The following is a 21,620-nucleotide window of genomic DNA, read 5'->3' as shown; positions in this document are numbered from 1 at the left end:
CTTTAAAAAATCATGTGTATATTTTTAAATAAAAAAATTATATATTAAATTTGTTATTAAAGATAAGATAAACATTTATTGAATAATCAAACTGTGTAGGATAGCGGCTTTTTCATTAATAATAAACTTTTGTAACAATTCATCTAGTGGATCGATTCCATCGCGTGCTGCTTGTCGGCGCATTGCTTGTTTCACTTCTTCGCGTACTCCTTTGTCAGCTCCACGAGTAGTTATACGTCGATCTATAATATTTTTGTGAAATTATCTATATATTAAGTTTCAACTTTTAACTCCCGGTAGTAACATACTTTGTAAAACTCCCGATCCTGAGGCTATATCTAGAGATACACCACCTCCGTGTTCTGTCCAGAGATACGTCAATTCTTCTAAAATATCTACGCATATGATATATGCTTGAAATAATGGATACGAAAATGATCCGCGGTTGATTATTCTTTCTGTAATTGTAGATAAAGTACTAGCTTCCTGAGGCCAATCGATTTGCATTAATACTAATACATGCCCTATGGCCAAATCTCCGACACCACCGGGTAGAGAAAAATTTTCCTATGGTAATCAATACTCATAAATGTGAAATTAAAATAGACACACGTTTAACGACAGCTTACCTTCATCGCCAGAAGAAGTAATCTGCAACAATACTGAATGACAGGAAAACGCGCAATAGTTAAATAATGTAAATGTCGTGCGCATGGAACAGTTAAATTATGAGATACCTTCCCGCATACTGAGGGCAATGTACTAACTACAAGAACAATGTATTCTAACATTCCCTGAAAGAATATTATACATTTAAGGTTACTTTTACGTAGAAGATAGACAACATGTAAGAACATGAAAATCCGTAATATACCTTATAATCTTTTAAGAAAAAACATGTACTTGCTAAACGAAGATGAGCAGATAAACTACCTGCTTCTTGAGATAATCTTGCTAATACTTCATGATGTAAACCTTTATACATAGTTAAATCTGTTAGAAATGAATTCAGCCACGAATCTAATCGAAGTTGCTGATTTAATTTTCCTATTTCTCTTTGCAAATAATCATTGCTATGTAATAAATCCCATAATTTCACGGCTAATGCTAAACCATTACCGCTGTAATCCCCGTCGCTAGTTATCACTATTCCACCATTGTCTTCTCTTTTACGTTTTTTTAATTTGGGTTCTAAATGTAGTACAATAAATGTAATTATAGTTATAAGAACAAGGAGACTAGTACAAATTCAATTACCACCTTACCTGCAGGTGAATGCACACACTCTCCAAATGCTTCTACTAAACAGTACATGGTATCATCACTGTTTATGAGTGCATTATGTTCATTCAATATCCGTAATAGGACTACGATAGTACACATCAACAATTGTCTAACTACTAATTCCTCGCATAAATTTGCTGCATGTACAACTGCATACTGATGCAGTCTGTCACAATATATCTCCTGATTCCAAGCTATAGAAAACAAACTACCAAGTTCCCACCCTAGTTTCTTTCCAATTAATTCTACTACTTGAAACAGCCTATCCCATGGATGTTGAATTTGATTATCCTGAGGTTGTTGTATGTATGCCAAGTAAAATTCTACTGCTTTGCAAAGTAATCTCAAACTTAATCGTGGATTTAATTCAACAGGTGCAGTACCAAGGAGGGGTAATGCATCACAAGCTAAAAGTTTTCTGAAACCATTCACTGCACGTCCTGGATGACTGTGCTTTTCTGCAGTGAGAAGAGTTTCTACTAAACGTGACTGAAAATGTAACATTACCAAGAAGCAAAACAACTAATATAAATATCATAAAATATGCTAAATAAAGATACTTACTCCATGAGTAGCAATAGTCTGAGGAAACCTACGCAGTAGGAGTAGCAGTAATTTGCAATGTTCCATTGTATCCTCACTGTGATCAGCTGTCATGACAAGTAATCTGTGCTGCAATTCTTGTGGTATGTGTTGAAACATTTGACATAAAAATTCGGCTTCAGAATCACACTGTTCCATGCGCAGACAAGTTGTTACTGTTTCTATCTCTTTCCATATATCTCGATCATCTGGAAAATTCTGAAATCTATTCTGATATTTAAACAAATGTTTACACATATATGAACACTTCATATTTAAATACATTTCTTAAGTTACAAAGTTAATTTAAACACTTACATTTCACTAAAACATTTTGCTGCTTCCTTCACATTTTTTGAAAGCTTTTCAATTCTATATGCTTCAAACTGTTAAAAAGGGTGATACAGTTAATTACTGAACGCGAATAATTTATTAATAACATAAATAGTAAGTCAATATTAACCTGAACTTTGGCACTATGAGGGAATAAAGACCTAGCAGTAATTAGCCAGGATTTAGCTGCATAAATGTCATTCGGTAATGCATCTTTTGCACGCATAATTAAATAATCTTCTTTGGATAATTGATTATTATCCGTGGTGGCTGTTTTTTCCAGCATTTTAAAAAATTTTAAAATATTGAGAATAGTAGCAGCAAAATACTTCACACAGGTTTGTAAACAGTGCAATTAGTACCACCTGGTGATGAGTAGCAAAATTAACCATAGGAAAATTTAGTTTTCTTCGGGAAATAAGCGACTTTGTAACCAGTAGCGTTGCGATCTTATTCTAATATGAACCGATAATGTCGTGTGCGATACGAAAGTGATAAAAGGGCTACGTATCTCCAGGACGACGTATTTAGATGTCGCTAATAGTATCATTCTCAAAATGAACAGTAACATAAAAAATATATTAAAAATAAAGTTTGTGTATTTACAGTACATTGAGTTAATTAGTTTACAATAATTATGAGATGTTGATCACTTCAAGAAAAAAGATCATGTAATTAAAGAAGCATTCTAATTAATAGTCTAAATTGATAATTTAAAATATTAGTTGCTACATTTAATATGCATCATTGTCATCTTTGAAGGAAAGAAGATGACTTTCCAAAAGCAAGTGGAACATTATTTTATGTACATTCAATAATTCCAATGACTATCAAATAAGTTTATCGTCAATTAAGTATTTTCAACCCTATAGAGGATATTTGGAAAATCTTGAACGACCAACCATAAGGGCATAATGTTGCAAATCCTCTGAGTGATAGAGACTGTCGCTTTTCCGTACAGTCCCGAGTGGTTCCATTTATAAAGATATAACAGGAAGGCACTTTGAGGTGGGAAAATCCGCTTACGACGCAGATTCTGTTGCAACTTTGGCTAAAGCTTCCTTAAGTGGTTACGGCGCTTTGGCTTTGTGTCCCGTGGCTTTCCGGATCCTGCTAGAGTACCGGAAATAGAGCTCCATCAAAGTATCGTATCTAGTTTAATAAAAATACTCGATCCTGCTATTTTCTTTCACTTCAAATTATCTTCATACAACTACTATGTTTCCTACTCGATTAGGTTACAATTTAATTTCTGATTGTAATTGACGTAATTCAGTAGAGATTGAGGGATCCTCCTCTTAATACATCAGAAATACTTTATAGTCTAAATTTCAAAGCAGGTTCATTCAGAAAGTACTCCATGTAAAAGAAAAAAGTAGTGGCAGTATTAAAAAAGTTGTCGGCATTTTTCGAGCGTTCGCAGAGAGTAAACAAAGTACTGTCTAAATTTCAAGCACTCGAATGATTTCGAGCGGAGAACCACGCGGGAATGGCAAGGATATCGTATTCGTCTCCAACTAAATTTCGCCTCTATGAGGTGGTTAGGGGATGCACACTCTGTGGCTGGGTTTGTTACCCTCTGTCTCGGTGCCTCTCTCCACCCCTTCAGCCACAATGGCATTAAAATTACCAAGGAAATTCAATTCCCAGTTGGAAATGTATCGCGCACGTGTAGGTCATACTCGTATAGACGATGCTGAGGGTAACATAGGTAAAAGACAGGGACGACGAATTTACCGGGTTCCTACGTGTTTGTTTTAACGCGTTGTTTTCTACTAGATTCACCGATGACCATGAATTTTACGTCTTGTAACTGCTAAAGTAAAAATAATCGTACAACGTAGTATGAATTATTAAAAATATCAACGTGTCGAGTGTTATAATGGTAAGACGATTAGCACGAGAAACAAAAAACAAGTGATCAGGATTATTAAGAATATATAAGTTTGTCTGAAAATTGAGTGATTCTACTCAATCACTACTGTAACATGATTTACTACATATGTCCACATTTACAATCTAAACAGACAAAATCTTTGTCAAACAGACAAAATGTCTTCTAAACTATTTGTGACAAAAGTTCCACGAAAAAGTAGTCAAACTTTAAAGTTAATTTGTATGGAGATAACCAGAAAGCAAGAAGGAATTTCGAAAATTTACACAAAGTTTATTCGTTCGTTTGATGTAGCGAGAAATTTGGAGATAAGAACCAACAACTAGACGTCCCTGGTTTGGGCGATACAGAAAGGCGTATAACATACAGTATGTACGCACACGGGAGCGAGCTCACCACGGATAGCTTAGGTTGGTTAGTTAGCGTGCAAGTACACGTATCAAAGGCACTCAGAATCCGAGCTTAACAAAGCCAGCTTTGGGTTTACCAAGCGTGTCACGTAGTACGTGGTATACCTTACCTGCTCGCGCTTCGCAAAACCTAAACCTCCTGTGGCCCGTCTAACTTTGGTCTTAATGCGTCAACAGGGGAAGGGATAAGTTTCTCAGGGGCCAATTAAAACTAATTATTCTCGTCGGCGCGGCATCGGCTAACCGGGACAACCCTCCTAGCCGATCGTTCGTAATTGTATACCGGCAATGAGAACGGAAATCTTGTTAAACAGTCACATCGTAGCAAATATGCAACGTGAATTTTGTCCCCTGATAAATGATTTTAATTACTGTAATCATTTGATATCCTAAATGATCAAATTACGCGTCAGGTCAGTCGGTAATTGTTTACGAAGGGTCTGATACCAGCATTATGTCAGGCATTCTGCAATTAGTTCGCATTGAAAAGCAACGTAATATACGTTCGAACGAGTTAGCTTATTTTTCTCTATTTACAGTCTGATAAAAAGAGAAGAGAAAAGAAGTTAAAAGATTATCGGACAGAACTCGTGCATCAAACTAATTGATTGCGAGTCAATTATTCTATCTGTCCCTCGGTGAATCATTATACTCCAGAAACGAAGAGCTCTTTTTACTTCTATTTCCCTCTAGAATCATGATCATTAGACAGAAATTACGAAGCAAAGATAGATGCCAGCGATGGCATCGTACTTCCGCGAGAGTATGTAACATAATAGCCGCCATAAGGTTGACTGAATTCGAAGCAGATTAGCGTGACGCGTTCAGGTACACGCTCGTATCGCAAAGCGTCGAGATAGCATCGCGAATCCACTGGCGAACCGTGTACCGGGACTCTCGAACCGAGGGGCATCGAAAATTTCAAGCCAAATGTGCAACTAAGTAGCTACTTAGGCCCCATTTGACGCAGGGGATTGAGATCGCATTTGAATGGGGATTTTCATCCCGAATTGAGCTATTGTGCCGGTTTAAATCGGCCACCTGACGGCTCTTGACACGCCACCGTTTGCCTTTCCGCATTTTAAATACTCCTGTCTCTTTGTTGTTAGCTTTTGCAGATTTCTTCTAACTAAGTAAACTATCCTTTATAGGAATTGTTATTGCGAATATCTTAAAATCTGGGCCTTAGTCGTTCTAATCGAAAGAGATTTGACTAGACTATGTCTAATTAAACGTTCTAAGGTGTTGAAAGAAAGCAGAACTAGCAGCTGTCTCGATCACGTTTTCCAAGCCACAGCGTCAATTTGCCCCAAAGCATAACTGCGCAATCTAATAGGCGTTCCACGCCCAAAAAATTAGCTCGAACGAATACGCTCTGACTAGACTGCAAAAATATTGGCATTTCCTTTCAGTCACAAGAGAAACATCGCTAGAATAATTGTTCATTCCACTATCGACAACTAGAAATTTCAAAGGTTTATCAAGATTGTTTCTAAACAATTATTACGTAGCAATGAAATTGAAAAGAAAGAGAGATAAAGGGACTATACGAGAGTATTTAGAGGAGAAACGGCGTATGTTTTGGCACCCCAACGCGTAGAAACGGTAACCCCTCTTGTAATACATGGCACCCTTCTATCTATCGAATTATTTTGATTCTGCGATAATTCAGCCCGCCTAATACGGCATCCCTACTTCTTTGCAGCGGAGATGGGGAGAGAAGGCGATACAAGCATTTTGATGGAAATTCGAAAACACGATACGCGGCAATCTCTCTCGTAGAATTCGTGTGCGGAGATTAGCAGGATTTATCGACGACCGCGGAAGATGAACGATCGTAAAGCTTCGTCACGCTTCTGAAAAAGCTTACTCGCGCGAGTTTTCAATCTCGATGTTTCAATCGTTCGGTATAAAACGATATTAACCCTTCGTGTGGATTCAGCTTGAGGGTTTTCCGAGGTGATTTTTCGAAATCGGGGACCTTCATCGTGTACTCGTCAGCTTAGCACCCTTAGCAGAGAAAAATGGCATTAACGCGATTCGTCGTTTCCTCTGGACCATGTCGAATGCGTGAGTTCCGATTCCGTTGTAATTTTTGGAAAGCGTACACGATAATCCATCGCGAGCCGACCATTGTCGGCGCGAAATTGAATCTCGTCAATTAGATTTTCGGCGTTTACGGTTGGTTAGACCGCGTGTTAGGACGCACAATAGGCCAAGTAGGTTTCCTGGACAGCTGCGTCGAGTGTCCGCCTCGATACGTACACTCTTTTGCCGCGACACCACCCTCGTGGCTCCGGCTGATTCTCGCATTATTATAATGTGGCCTCGGGCCTGATTTTACCGGATCACGAAGCCGTGTCTAATTCATTGTACTGTGTCTTCGTTCGAGCTGTGAACGAACACGCTATTCGGTTAATTGACAACGAATCTGTCGAGTCTTGATCGGTCATGAGATTTTCACGCGATGCTGAAATCAAGCGAGTTTTACATTAAGACGTAAATGGAAGCGTAGGAGTAAACCTTTGCAAGAAGATACAGAGTACAAAATATAATACTAATTCAAAAATTGTGAAACTGAATAAAGTATACATATATTCCAGTCCGATATATTGACAAGTATTTAAGCTGTCGATAAGATATCAGTGATCGATAGTAACGTTCTAAAATTTGTCTCCGGCATACGTAACGCGACTCTTCCGTTTAACGACCATCGCGGACGACGAAGAGACGACAGGATAGAAATGCGAGCGAGTTTACGAGAACAGTAGGAATCGTTTGGAATCGGTCGTTATCGTCGAAAGATCCGTGGTTTCCGCGAACGGTGGTAAAAGGACGAATTTTCCACGAGGAACCTGGCCTGGTTCTAAGTGGTTGTCGTTTGATGACGGTTATTACCATGATGCGCTGTTTCCTGCGACCGTGAGTATCCTCCACCCACACGTCGCCAAGAAACCGAATGTACCGCGTGTGTGTTGCTGTACGCACACAGCAGTTACGCAAACACACATGGAGACAGGACGAGTTGCACGTAACGACCGATCCGTGCACATGCACGGCTAAGTAGTCGGAAAGGCATGGATGTTGGCTGAACACGCTCGGTATCTTCTCTTTCCCCTCAACCGCGTATTTCGTCATTATATAATATACTCGTTTACACAGAACATTATTGTCGCAGATGTGTCATTAATGTCGGAAATCAGCGGCCCGTACTGTAACCGCCCTTGCGTGATGCGGTTTTCCAGATTTCGCTTCGACGAACCACCGTGTACGAACTATCCACGGACGTGGATTCTCTCTTCGGCCGGTTGATCATACTCGCCGGAAGTCGTCGATACGTTAAACGGATCCCTGTCAGAAAGGACGAACCTTCCCGCCAATGACTATTAACAATATTCCTTTAACCCTGTGTCTTACTATTTTCAGCAGCTTGCATCTATCTATCTCTTTATACCAGCAATGGACAATTTATTAATCGGTAAGTGTACATAAATCCGAATGCCTCGATTCTTTCATCGAGCGGAAAACATTGATTGGCTCCTCTGACGTTTGCCCGTGCAGCCAACACCGGAGGATCTATCCTCTTTCTCTTGCTCCCCTGCAGGTAATCATGTAACTCGATTGAAGGGAACGAGCAAGAGCAGCCCAATAAGAGGCTCCCTTTAATCGGGTTACTTCGTTATCGCGTTACTCCGTCACTCGGTGCGGTGATATCAACGGAATATCAATTGTAGTGATTAACCAAGACGCTCGTCGCGAGTTGAAACTTTCCTTCCCCGCAGGGGCGACCGTCTGAAGAGGAACGAAGAGAGTTCGGGAATAACATCTTTTGTCGGTCGAAAATTAGCCCGCTGGAATATTCAAATCTCAGAGTCTGTTCGAGCGGAGATCTTCGAGGCATTTCAATCACTTTTCGAACCGGTGGAAAGATTCAGGATGCTGTTTCCGGGATTGTTTTTCGGCGAAAGCATTACTGGAGGCGGTAAGAAGAGTGCTACCGTATACCCAAAGAGAAAAATATCGAAATAAAAATTTGATATTACAGCGACTTAAGAAGCGGACAGCCGAAATTAAAAATTCCAAAATGATCTTATAAAAATATGTCTTCTTACACGGTTGCGCAGTAGGTTCAATAAACAGAAAAAAAATGTTCCATATAAAAGTGACGAACACGTAATACCGGTCATCAAAGTGTTCATGGCTTAATCGATGGGATGGCTGGTTTAATTTCATGCCAACCGCACTTCGTCATTCACGGTCGCAGGAAACAGCTTGTCACGGTAACAACCGTCATCGAAAACGGCCACTTTGTGTACGTTGATTTTTCGTGCAAGCGAACGATAATTTTCCGTAACAATCGTAACGCTGGAAAATTCGATGCCTAGTAAAGAAACTGTACGTTCGGTAACCGTGTGTCGTGACGTCCCGTTTCTGGGCCATTTTCTATATTAGATTAAAGTATCGTCCGCTAACGAGCGTTCGTGACGGCGGCACGGTATTAAACTGTCCGCGATATCCGCCATTCGAGAACGAAATAGGCAACGAAAAAAAAAATGGTCGACAAAGAAGGAGAGCGGGAAAAAACAGTCGTGGGAGGAGAACAGAGAGAGCGAGAATGCGGAGAACAGGGAGAAAAAATCGAGAAAGAGAGAGACGGATGGACAGACAGAGAAATTACAGCCGCATGCTGCGTTCAGGAAACGGCGCATTCTATTGTGCTTTTGTCATAGTTAAACTGTCAGGCCAATTTTGCGTCGAGCCAATTTATGCTCACGTGTCCCGATGTGCTCGCGATTCCCCGCCGCTCCGAAGTGGCACGTTATGCTGGACTGCATAATTTTGCAAAATTTTCTGCTCTCCACAATGGGAAACGAAGGTGAGCCGCTATGGATTTTCCGTGCTAACACTTTGAACCTCGTATTATACATTTTGTGGAATCTATGAGTTTTCCAATTGCATTCGAAAATTTCATTAAACATACGTTGCGAAAGTATTACAATTGCGCGGCGCGAAATCTGTAGAAAGACGTACGATGTTAGGGAGCCAAATATGAACGGTGAAATTTTCGAACGCGTGTCACATCGTAAACATCGAGAAAAGGAGGAAGAAATTTGAAGAACAACAATTTCATTCGTCCTTACGATGATCATTACGATAATTTGCAGTTTAGCTTGGACCGTGTTGCGATTTTGGTCACGTACGAAACGAGGCGATTCGTTAAAATTCCACGAAGCGGTTACATCGACTTAACGATCGAAACTCCTCTCGACCGGCTGGCAAATCGCAAGGGGACGGACCACGTCGGGCAATTAGCGTAATTAAATAATAATTGAAAGGAGAGAACGGTTGGTCGAGAGAGGCTAGTAACCGAACCACGCCCCGAGCATTCGTGATACGCCGACCAATCCGCCTGGACGATCGTTTCCTTTCGACTCGTTCCGATCGTACGACTCTGTAACCATTCTTTAATCGAAAGATCCGCCTTATCGAGCTATCCGCGAATCGTTGCGAATCCCTTTCGATCATTCTTTCGACAAATTCTTTACGAAACAGGGAATTTCTCTGTTATCTTACAGGCTCGATGCAAGAGCTATGACACGAAATATTGATAAATAACATTCGTATTAATTCTCTCAGCTCTTGAGTTAACAATTCTACTGTTCAGGTGTAATTTCTAGTTGAAGCGACCACCTTTAGAATGTAGGACGTTCGTTAGGAAGACATCAAGCGTATTAGAAATCGTTGGAAAAATATTATCGAAGGCAACGATTTATCACGACTCGGGCAGAATTTAAAGTGTTCTCATGCATTATGCATAGTGCGAAAGTGAAACAAACTACGAGCGAAAAAGTGCTCTTCCATTCACGACGACGCGGAAGCTTCTCCGAAATCGATCGAACTCTAACGTTACATGAAAACCGATCAGGCTGATCGTCGCCAAACAGCTTCATCTTTTCTCCTGTTCTTTTTTCGCGAATCAGAGGGTTTCGAATGTCACGGTTTATGCGCGCAGAGAAGAACGTCATTTCATTCGTAAAAGAGAATGCTTCGAATATGCTAGACGATACGTAATCCAGCTGGAAACTTTCATTCGTAACACGTATCCGGCCAATTAGCCGAGGCGTTAAAGTATTCTATGGTTTCAAGGAAAGGCGGTTTGCTCGCTTAAACGCAGTCGACTTCGACTCGACCCCGGCTCGAGAGAGCAGCAAGGCAACACTTTCGATGTGCATGAATAAAACATCGTTCGAAGAGGCAGGCGATGCACGAGCGGCTTGCATACGGGAGAGAAAGCAAAAATTCGTAATGTCTGAGGAATGATACTTTGTTCGTGTTCGAGCAGAAGATCGAGATCCCCGAGAGGGCTCGGATTATTCGGCAAAACGCGATCGCTTCCGATGAAAATTTTAAACGCGCGACAAAATGAATTTCCAAGAACCGTTACGGAGGGGTGGTCCCGACACCTCTAGGTGCACCCCTGGCCTCGAAATAATTCCATTAAACCAGCTTTTGATTCTGCTCTGTGACGTCAGCGGATTCATTTGTAACTAATTCACGAGTTATACTTGAATTTTAACGTCCTGTGTGTCGTGAACACGTTAATGAATAAAAGTTTTAGTATAGGCAGCTATTTCGATTGGGTCACAGAAGAATTAACGATCAAAGGCTAACCGCATATCACGGAATCTTGCTTCGGTAACTTCTTACCTTATGAATGAATATTTAATAAATAAAAGTTAGGAAAAGCAATTCAATGTATTATCAAGGTTTTCGTAACTGTAACGGGGCTATTTCGATTGCGTCACACATGAATCATTTAGAACAGTCTATTAACCTTTTAACCTATATTTCCAACGACTGTAGAAGTAGAAATGATCGCAACGTTACACAACTTTAGGAAAACGAAACTATAATTGCAATATCGATATCGTGGAACAACTTGCTATTCTCGATTCAATGTATGTTTAAACACTTAAAGTTAAATCTGCTAGATCCATTTATAAATTCTAATACCAAAACTCCTTCGTTCAACATTCAATATATCACGATAAGGAAGACTGACAATAAACGAAGAAGAGAAAAGGAAAGAAGCGTCTGGAGGCGTCTTCAGGAGCATTTTGCTGGTGCCGGGGTATCAAGAACGAGATGGTTGTAAAGTATATGCGCGTTTCTGGTATCCCGATGATTCGGTCTCGAGGACGAGAACAAGAGTGGATGTCGAGCGTGTACGAAGCTGGTTGTTCGTGTCTTCGAGTGCCAGCACGATCTTCCAATGAAATTGCAGTGCATATATATATACGTACGTACGGGTGGTACAAGTCGGCGCAGACGCGTCACAGAAACAAGCAGGAGGGTGCGTATTTCCACCCTCGACTTGGGCTGGTAATGCCGTGGCCGGGGTGTGAAAATCAGTAGCGAGCCGTGGCGGAGGCGGAGGAGCTGAAAGAGAAAGAAGAAGGGTGAGGAAACGGAGGGTGGGGAGGGAGTTGAAAAGCGAGGAAGAAGGAAAAGGTAGGAGAGACAGGGTGAGAAGCTGAAACACCCATGGGGTCCAGCGAGCTAGGGAGGATCAGAAGAGGCAGAGGACGGATAGATAAAGAGGGGTTGGACGGTCGAGTGAGAGGGAGAGATTGCCGCCATTTTACAGTGGCGCGGATCTGCATAACGATCAGAGACTGTCGTGTTTATCAAAGCTTTTCTCCGCCATCTGCATAATTTTCTGCCGCGCCAGGGATAGAGAAGAGAACGGGAACGAGCGGACGGGAACGACCGGGATACCCTTGCTCTCCACTCTCGAGTGCATTTTATGTGCACGACTTATGAAACTTTAACGCCCTTACGAATAAATTACTCGAGTAAGCGCCGCCAGCTCTAGCCTTCCGGACGCGTGATTGACCCATTTGCATTTCAACCGGGACGAATTAATAAAAACAATGTTCCTCTCCTATTTTTTTCTTTTATGCTTCATTCCGGTTCTACCAAGTAAGTGGGCCCGCTACCGCTTGCCTTAAGTATTTGATTAGAAGCGATTAAAGACATGGAGGTAATCCATTCGGCTGAGCCAAATTACGCGATGAAGACGTATTCCAGAAAACGTGATATCGTATTAGTCTCAAAGCGTCTGAATCATAAAACAGCTGTTTGTGTCTTTCCTCGAAAAACATTTGTATCTTGAAAATGGCGAGTCACGATCTCCAACGAGAAACAGAAACAAGATGTTTATTTGTCGATTAACCGATTTCAGAGTAAGAGGACGTTTCTCTCGAGCGAACCGACAAGATGAAATTTGCAAGAGACGAATCGGATCGATGTTTCCCCGAAATACGTCACTCTTTGACGACGACATATGTAGCCGAACGGCGAAGCATCGCCACGGACGAATTCCCAGAGCAACCGTTGAGGAAGAAAAATATTTAGTGACAGTCCCCACGTATTGATAGGGTGGTACCCGTTATTAGGGTTCTTATTAACCCAGCATATGGACCAGAAGGGCGTTTTCAGATAGCGATCCGTGCCCTTCTCTCCGTGTCGGTGATCGTGAGCAAAGATACCGCAGTTTGCAGTAACAGGTCCTATTTCAAGGGATTACAGATAAGTAATCTGCTATTTTTTGATCTATCGACCAAAATGCAAATGCTCTTTTCGACGCGTAAGAGGAAGCGCATTGAAAATAAAAAGTGAACGTCCTGTGAGGCTCGTGTAACGCTATACTCGGTCATTCGGTACAGTTTTTGAGTACTTCTGATCAGTCGCGATAAAACTTACGTTGGTACAAAATCGATTCGACATCGATATATACATGCTTTCGCGCGTTACATAAGCTGGACGAAGGAAGTTAATATCAAGTGGTAGAAAATCGAGAGCGATTCGATGTTCACACGACCCCGAGCAAAAGAGGAAAGAAAATCCATTAGATGATGACGTTTACCGAGAGAATCCAGAGGGTAAGAACAGTTAGCGCGTTAGTTCACCTGATTTGGAGGCTTAATGAGCCCGTTGACACTTTGATGCAGGGTGTCCCGCGTGTCGCCGGGGAATTGCCAGTTCAATAATTCAGAGGCTGACCGTAATGGAACTTGTCCACAGGACTCGATCTATCATTGGAAATTGCACGGGGAGCCCTTTTACCGGCGCTCATAAGAAACATACATATTAGAAGAATAACATCGGGCTCGGTACGTAAGGTTCACGGAGGTTTCGTGTGTCCGTCGAGTTCCGTTCCGAGAATTGATTAGAGCCCGGAAATAAATCGTGCCGGCGTGTGGGTGCATTTGTCGACGTACGTACGTACGTGTACGTGTAACGTTCGTACAAAAAGAACGCACAGCGACGTTCTTCCCTGAAAGACACGAGCTTGGTAAAAAGCAAAAATATCGTTGGATTATGTAGAACGGACTGGGGAAATGCTGGGAGATGCAACATGGGAGGAGGATTTCGAAATTCGCCGAATTTCCTTGTTCAGAGACGAAATGGCTAGATGGATGCTGTTAATTAGCCGGCGATCCGTTTAGCGCATCGACTGACGCGATTATTCCGAGCTTAACGAGCTATCGACGAACGCATTAATGAAGATTATGGAAATATCGAGTTATGTCGACGACTGTCCACCACCGAAAGATAACGGGAATCTAATCAACGCATTTAAGCTTGGATTTTCCACGTTATTAGTCGGAACAATAATAAAATAATAATGCGAGGTTGTAGCATATCGAGCTTTTTGTTCGATAAGAAAGTAAAATGGTATATCAATTTGAAACAGAAAGTTCTAGGTTAACGTTTCATAAATATTTTCGACATAAATTGACTAGTTGTTCGTTGATGGATATCGAGTTTCCAATTGTCTATACTTCAGTTTTCTATAAATAATCTATAATATTGGATATGTTCGACGACTTTGTTTGGATGTTTCGAGAACAGGAATCAGTTGGAGATAATCCTCGATTCCGTTTGCGCTACGCTTTATTTTTTCCACCCCCGGAAGCTCTGAGGCTGATTCCATCTGTCCGAAACGAGAATCGACTCGCAGCTCCGACAGCGAGCGGCCTCTCGCGGTCCGTCGCGTCGGCAACGAGAAACGGCTCGACGTCAAAAGCAAAGCTCAGAGGCAATCATGAGCTTTCGAATGCAAAACAGCAGCTTTCGCCTAGCAGCACTCGGCACTTTTACATTTAAATGTAAACTCGCTGAGTGCGCGCCGCAGAGCAGCCCTCGCCATATCCTCCCCCATCCAGCTACGGACCCCTTCTCCACCTCCTTTAGGTCCCGTTCACATTGATACACAAACATTAGCTACTCTGGTTAGCCTCGCGAGATGAGTTTTCTTCTTTGCCAAATGCCAATCTTTAATAAAAAAAAAAATTCAGGACATATCCTAGGGATTTAAGATGCCACAATTTAATACGGTATAAGCTTCGCGAGTAGAGAAAAGAATATGCTTCAGGTTTCATACTTTTTTCATCATTTTTGTAACATTCTTTTGTATGATAGTTCGTGGAGAACGAATTCTTGAGCATCGCCATTCGAATATTTGAATATCTATACAAGAATAGATATTACCATCCTACGCCGAGAACTAAAGCAATGTGAACATGGCTTTATGCTCGCACCCCTGTATCCATGCGTACAGTTTCCATCCACCTCCTGTTCAGCTCATCCTCCTCTTTCGAGGACGTAGGCGATATGGCGGAGGCGCCTGGATTTAATATTTTACACCTCAAATGTTGGGCGCACGAGCGCGAGCCAGAAATGCAAAACAGCTCGTAGAGTGTCCCTCGACCTATCTCTCTTTCTCTCTTTCGTTTCTCCGTAACGATTCCCTCCCTTTTCTCGGCTCGGATTGGATTTAAAACGCGCTAATTTGTCGAGCACGACACGACCCACGCTTGTACACCACCCCTTTTGCTAGCTTGCTAGCTAGCTAGTTCGCGTGTCTTCGCTCGTGTCCGTGTGACCATACACTTTCTGTAATCGAAGCTGCACCCGGGGGTGTATAGGTGTGGCCACGGTGGGCCACATCTAAATTTAAAATCTGCTTTGCATAATGCCCGACCTCGTCGTTGCTCGTCGACCCCAGGACCGCCTAATTGCGGCCTCGTTCCTTCGACACCTACGGCAGCCATTCTCGAAAAACCGGCTCCTTCCGCCCACTACACCCCTCGCTCGCTTCCGTCACTTTGAATCGACCGACCAGATAAAACGAGGGACACCGTTGATTCTGACCCCTTTCCTTCTTCCCTTTTGTGATCGATGTAACCCACCACTGGACATCGATCTTTACTCCGTATTAAGTCGGTTCTACCGTAGAACAGTATTGAAACGGTCATCGAATTCTTGTAGCACCTATCGTGAATTTTACAGCTTAAGGTTTTTATGCATTTTGTCAAAGCATAGTTTATTGGAATTAGAGGTCTAGAGAAATCGAGGGTTAGATAAAAGTGAAATTTCTATACTTTTGTGGAAATGAGGTCTCTACTATTGTAGCGCGCACGTGCTTGCACATTTCTATTCCCCTATTTACTAATACAGTCATCGGATCGCATTGTCCAGGAAACTTTGTCACGGTAGTCACGGGGGTAGATCGTTCTGTATCGTGTTTAATGTAGTATTAAACGCAGCTATTGTATCCTCTCGGCCATCGTGTTCACAAATTTACTTCCTCGTTTCCCACTGGCCATCCGTCTCTTCTTAAAAAGGAAGGAGTACAAAAAACGGCACGAGCACGTGCCACCCTTGTTGCAACGGAAAGAAATTCGAAAGTAATGCGATTTCTCGTGTCCATATCCGGTCTCTTGGTCGGAGACGGTCATTCGTCCACGTTTCAGGCTTTTGTTCGATAAGAAAAGTGGTGAAAATTTTTGATGACATACAGAGATAAAATTATTGGCATCTCGGTTATTCGAGTGTTTCAAATATTCAAATATCTAAGTAGACAGATGATCAAGTATTCAAGCTACGTGTATAGGAAGAACGAGAAAGATATTCTCCCCTTCCTGTCTCAATGTTTTTATTGAACAAATTTTTGTTACGACGTGCGGGTCTGTTATTACTATCACGTGTAATGTGCAAGCTGATGGCACAAATCTGAATCAGAGAAACAATCAACTATAATTCCAGCGAAAGCGATTTAGTATTGGAGGGTAATTCGCAAGAGCGATCAAAGGATAAGCGAATCGCGCGCGTTTGGAAGAGTACATGCCTCTTACAGTCGTTACTGGCAGTTTCCTGCGATAACCCCAGCATTATATTCGTGAACCCCGAATAACAGGGGAAGAGAATTCACAATGGGCCACAATGACTGAGCCAACATTACGAATTAGGCTCGGTTACGCGTTTATTGCCAATTCCGGTCCAGGACATTGGCGTCACGATGGATTTTCCGTCTCGTCCCGGCAAACGAACGCGCTGAAAGGCAGGTTATCTACGGACCACGCCACTGCAGAGATACGAAGTATTAGCATTGGTTAGCTTTATGGGGCGTTCAGTTCCGCCGTTTCATCATTGTCTCTTTCTCTCCTTCGATCCTCCGTTTTTCCTCTTCCTTCATCCGTGGCCAGCCGGAGAACGAACACGGCAGATCAATAAAATCTGTCTGTCTGTCTGGAAAAGTAATACCAAATCGACTGTCCATTTTCGACGGCGAACAAATAAACGACGCAAGAGAAATGGAGAGACCGTAAACGCTGACTTTCTTCATGGGATAAACGTTTTAACCCTCCGGCTTTGAATATGAATTTTTCTGTTGTTCGAATTGTACCGGTATCTCCGGTATCTTTTATCGAATATTGGTCACGGGGTGTGTTCATGGGCGAAGCAAAGAATCTCTGAGATCGATGGGAAAATTTCTTTTTTCACGGTTACGTGACTAGCAAGAGCGAGCGACAAGGGAACTGAAATTGGGACGCAATAATTATTAATCAATTTCGTATTAATTGTTTTCTGGGCGTCGAGCTTAAGTGGGATGTTGTGTACTGGCTCCTGGCAAGCTCTACCCCGTAACCAGCCAAAGTGTCATACAAGAAGATTAATTACGTCGCACCATCTTTTATGTGCGCCATACGTGTGGACTACCCTTCTCTTCTTGGTCGTCGGATACTCGTAAAACTATTTCAAGTTGCTCCTGGCGTATCAAAGAAAAATACCAAAGAAACAGCTTGTTATTGCTTTCAAAACAAGAAAGACAAATACCCTTAGCAAAAATAATAAACAATTAAAATGGGAGCGTTTCAATTAATCACGACACTTGCTACTTTCTTTTCGTAGTTTATCAATCTCCTTTTATTCGATACAATCCATTAGGTTTCGTAAAAACTTACAGTTTTTATAAAAAAATATATAGAAGAGGTAACAGCATTAAACGTAATTTTCGATAAATTTCAACTAGGATCGAAACTTTCGCGTTTCTTCGAACGAGTATAACTCTCTAGTCGTATCTATCTTCCGCGAAACTCTTTTTCGTGATTGCACCCCGAGTAAGGTTGAAGAAAGAGAGAAAAAAGAAAAGGGGTGCGCGAAAATAAAAGAGACCCGAGGGAATAAGATTTCGCCGGTACTCCGTTCTCGAGCCACGAAAGAGCCAAGTTAGTTTTATTTTACAATCCATCGGCTTCCCTACGAGCACCAGCGGGATGGGGTAGGAGGGGGTGAGTTTCGCCGTCGACTGGGTGCTCCAGTCGAAAGACGAGAGAGACGTTGGATGGTGGTCGGAATCCTTCTGGATGGTTGGACGAACCTCGAAGAGGGTGCACGAGTTGCGGAGAGGGCGGAGCGGCTGTCAACTAGTGTTTTAAAAGTTTGCGACAGCCTACAAATTGGCTCGCTCAGTTCTTTTTAAAAGCACCACCAACCAACCACGTCGCGGTACCCCACCTCCTTTTTCCTCGTGTCTGTTTCCTTCGTGTTCGCAGCCGTATCGTTCAACGAAAAGCTTACTGAAGTTGTTGCGAGCGTCAATTTGTACGTGAAAGACAAGCGTTGTTATTAATAATCATAGTCTTTTAATTTATCCTACCTTATGTTCTATCGCATCTAAGATTCGATATACAACTTTTACATCCTCCGAATGTAATTGCACGCTTAGCGCGAAAACTGTATATATGTACGTATAATACGAAATTTTCAAAGTTGACTTCCCGAAAAGTTGCGATCGCCTTGTCGTTGCGTTATTTTCATTGGAACGCAAATGATCCTCGAGGAGCGCGGTGAAACGCCCGATATAAATCGCAGTGAAGGGGATCTTTCCTATCGGCCATTGTGCCCTAGATCATTATTCCCGAGAGTTTTGCGAAAAGTTCCGACCATTTTCGGACAAATCGACCTCCATCCAGGAGACGGTGCTCCCCGTATAAGGGAATATGCTTGCGCGCGATTCAAATCCGAAGGAAGTTTAAAAGTATTCCGACGTAAAACGCGACCATTTCTCATATTTTCTATGCAGCCACGCTTGGCCGTGGTCGCATTTGATACACTCTATTAGTCGCAACCCCCGGGACTGATTTATCGAGTTTACCCACATTATTATACATTTGCCCCGTTACGAGACCGAGATTTCGTCGTATTCTGGTAGTTTGCTCGTTGTACGCTTTTTCCATTAATCCACGGTGATCAATGGTTATTACGTTGCCCTCTCGTTTGAATCTTCTTTGAAAATCGACGTACACTGGAGTCTCGCTATATGGCCTTCGACTAGGACGTGGAAGTGGAATCAACCATATAACTGGAGATCTACGCTTTTAAATTTCTATTCTTCGAAGAGAACACGCAGAACACTCGTAAAAACGATTTTCCACTAGACAAAAAGGAAGTCCATGTTTATTAACGCATAAAAAATGGAGGGCGGGTCAGGAATATAAATTAAATACGTTAATGTAAAAGGTACTTCAGTTATGACGCGCATGGGATTTATCTAGATAATCAGCTACGATGCGCTGTTTGATCGGTAGCCTTCTTCTCGCCTGGAGGAACGAACAAAAATAGGCACTCGATAACTTGCGACGCAGACAAGTCCATCAACAGTTTGTCTTCGAATTCACGCATTTAGTTTAACTACTTTGGTAAAATCGTGTGTGGTCTCGGCGAGTCGAACATCGCGAAGTTTTGCGAAAGATAAGATGGCGACTTCGGCCCGTTAGTATTGTTCGATTGCGTCGCGGACACGACGTCTCTCAGATCAAAATCAGCACGATTCTGCCGCTCCTCCGCCCACTGTTTTCGGGCGGCTTGCACGATCATCCAAAAATACGTACACATCACTAAACCGATAGAAAGCAGATTGATCGATCACTTTGTTACGATAGCATCAGTAGAACTTCATTTATGTGAACAGCGAAATTTTTATTCCAGAAATTAAGAAATACACTCATGATCAAGTGTAACGTCAGTAGAATGATTGGAAGTCTGTGAGAAGAGTAATGATGAAATTGAAGCTAATGTATAATAATACAACAGGAAACTGGAATAACTAAAGTAACAAAAAATACTAACTTCATAATTTAATCACACAAGTCAGTCTGCAGTGCATTTCAAATTCAAAATAGCTTGAATATGCAAAGTTTTTCAATTAATATGTCAACAAGTGTCTCGTATTTGTGACTTTGAAACTTTACTTTGTATTTCACTGTCCTTTACGCGATAATTATAATTGGTTGATTTGCAATTTTGCAGCATGTATTTAAAAAGTGCTCAAAGGTAATTTCGTAAAAAGTGTGGCCTCTAAAGTGTTAATCGTTTTTCAAGAAATAAATGAACCTCCATTATCTGAACATCCCAATTATCATTAATCATCTTGTAATTAATACGTTCAGATAAATGGAGTTCTACTGTATCGTGAAATCTAGACTGGCGAGCACAATAATGTTCTAAACAGTAACCAGACAAATTTAACGTACTTACGTAGGTAAACACTGGATACTGGAATGTACCACATCGATGAATCGTAAGCATCGTACTGCGATCCATGTATCAGATGAATAGATAGCGCCACGGACTGATCTATTATGCTAATCATTTGCAAATACATCCAAGGCACGGCGCACTTAGGTTTCCTCTGTGAACGTACGCGGAAGTTAGCGAGATCGTTAGCGTGTTTAAGCAAGGTTGCTACGTGCCGAAAATACGTTTTTCAAATAAAGAAGCTTTGTTCGATCGATTTACTTTCGATACGTAACCGCACCGTAGACGATTTCAATTGTTACGTGCCTACTCATGCATAGAGTATCGATATGTTAACTGTAGTTTAAATCGAGAATAGTTATACTCACGGAGATCGATCCCAGAGCAAGATACGCGCTGGCCAATAAAAACGATATCGTGTACACGAGGAAAAACACTACGGTTGTTTGTGCTGAAAATTTAAGTTAATTATAGTATGTTTAAAATAAAAGAACATAATATTAGTACTTACCTTTCGTTTCTAACTGCGAGTTCCTTAAGACTTGTATCCAATTTAAACCAAGAAAACTCCAGTTCTGAATAGTATTAAAGAACTCGTTGTCCGTTGTTCTTGAGAAATAGTTGCTCATTAACACGTTTATCGTGAGTATCGAGAGAGACTAGAAGAACATGGGAGGATATAATGCGGATCGGACATGAAAATATTAACGTTGATCATCGAACGATAATTTTCACGATATTGCACGTTGCTGTGCCCCGTCATCGCGTAAAACCGGTTTAACATCGGTAACGTGATTGTTTGTCACTCACCATGGTGTACGTGCCGATGATCCTAGTGGCCAACGACAGCCCGATACAGCACAGTTTGCTCATGACGAATTGTTACGTCTCGATAGGTCGAATCACCGGTACGAAATGCTCGAGGCGTTCGAACGATCACCGTTTTCGTTACTGCGTCAAACGACACTCAACTCTGTGAAAAAAAATGTAAACACGCACTTCACCATCAAGCAAACACAAGCTTTTAACTCTTCGATCAGTTTGCAGTTAAATCTTCGCACCGGTTCTGACGATGCAACGCGATCATTAAACTGCCGTGATAAATGTTTGACTGAATCGGTGCACGTTGTACTAACGATGCTACTAATCGATCATAATCGAACTTCCAACAGGGATGAGCCGTATGTAATAGCATTTTATTTGATCATGTGTACGCGATAATTCTGAAC

The 21,620-nt window shown here is 41.8% G+C and overlaps 1 protein-coding gene across 2 annotated transcripts; it reads right to left on the bottom strand.

Annotated features, from left to right (window-relative positions):
- Positions 1-49: 49 nt before the first annotated feature.
- Positions 50-21,489, bottom strand: IntS10 (integrator complex subunit 10). 2 transcript variants are annotated; one of them, XM_076530358.1, is made up of 10 exons: positions 21,202-21,489; positions 20,903-21,050; positions 20,760-20,842; positions 20,392-20,545; positions 1,849-2,075; positions 1,266-1,773; positions 875-1,191; positions 630-794; positions 309-567; positions 50-242 (listed from the first exon to the last, which is right to left on the bottom strand). In XM_076530358.1, the coding sequence occupies exons 1-10, from the start codon at positions 21,262-21,264 to the stop codon at positions 76-78; spliced, it is 2,091 nt and encodes a 696-aa protein (XP_076386473.1). In that variant the 5' UTR covers positions 21,265-21,489; the 3' UTR covers positions 50-75. The 2 variants fall into 2 exon arrangements, with proteins under 2 accessions (XP_076386473.1, XP_003699884.1); XM_003699836.3 differs by lacking the exons at positions 20,392-20,545; positions 20,760-20,842; positions 20,903-21,050; positions 21,202-21,489 and adding exons at positions 2,185-2,252; positions 2,330-2,634 and having other exon boundaries at positions 1,849-2,092.
- Positions 21,490-21,620: the final 131 nt, after the last annotated feature.

The sequence above is a fragment of the Megachile rotundata genome, chromosome 4 (genome assembly GCF_050947335.1).
Source record: "Megachile rotundata isolate GNS110a chromosome 4, iyMegRotu1, whole genome shotgun sequence".
In the NCBI taxonomy this organism is placed as follows: Eukaryota; Metazoa; Arthropoda; class Insecta; order Hymenoptera; family Megachilidae; genus Megachile; species Megachile rotundata.
The sequence above is the reverse complement of the archived record's forward strand: the minus strand, read 5'-3'. Positions and strand labels throughout refer to the sequence as shown.

What these genes read in the sequence shown, in the direction of transcription:
- IntS10 (XM_076530358.1), bottom strand. Translation starts at nt 21,264, where the DNA reads ATGAGCAAACTGTGCTGTATCGGGCTGTCGTTGGCCACTAGGATCATC. An exon ending in TACTTCTTCTGGCGATGAAG is followed by an intron (nt 568 to 629) that starts GTAAGCTGTCGT and finishes TGATTACCATAG; the next exon opens with GAAAATTTTTCTCTACCCGG. An exon ending in AGGATCGGGAGTTTTACAAA is followed by an intron (nt 243 to 308) that starts GTATGTTACTAC and finishes AAAATATTATAG; the next exon opens with ATCGACGTATAACTACTCGT.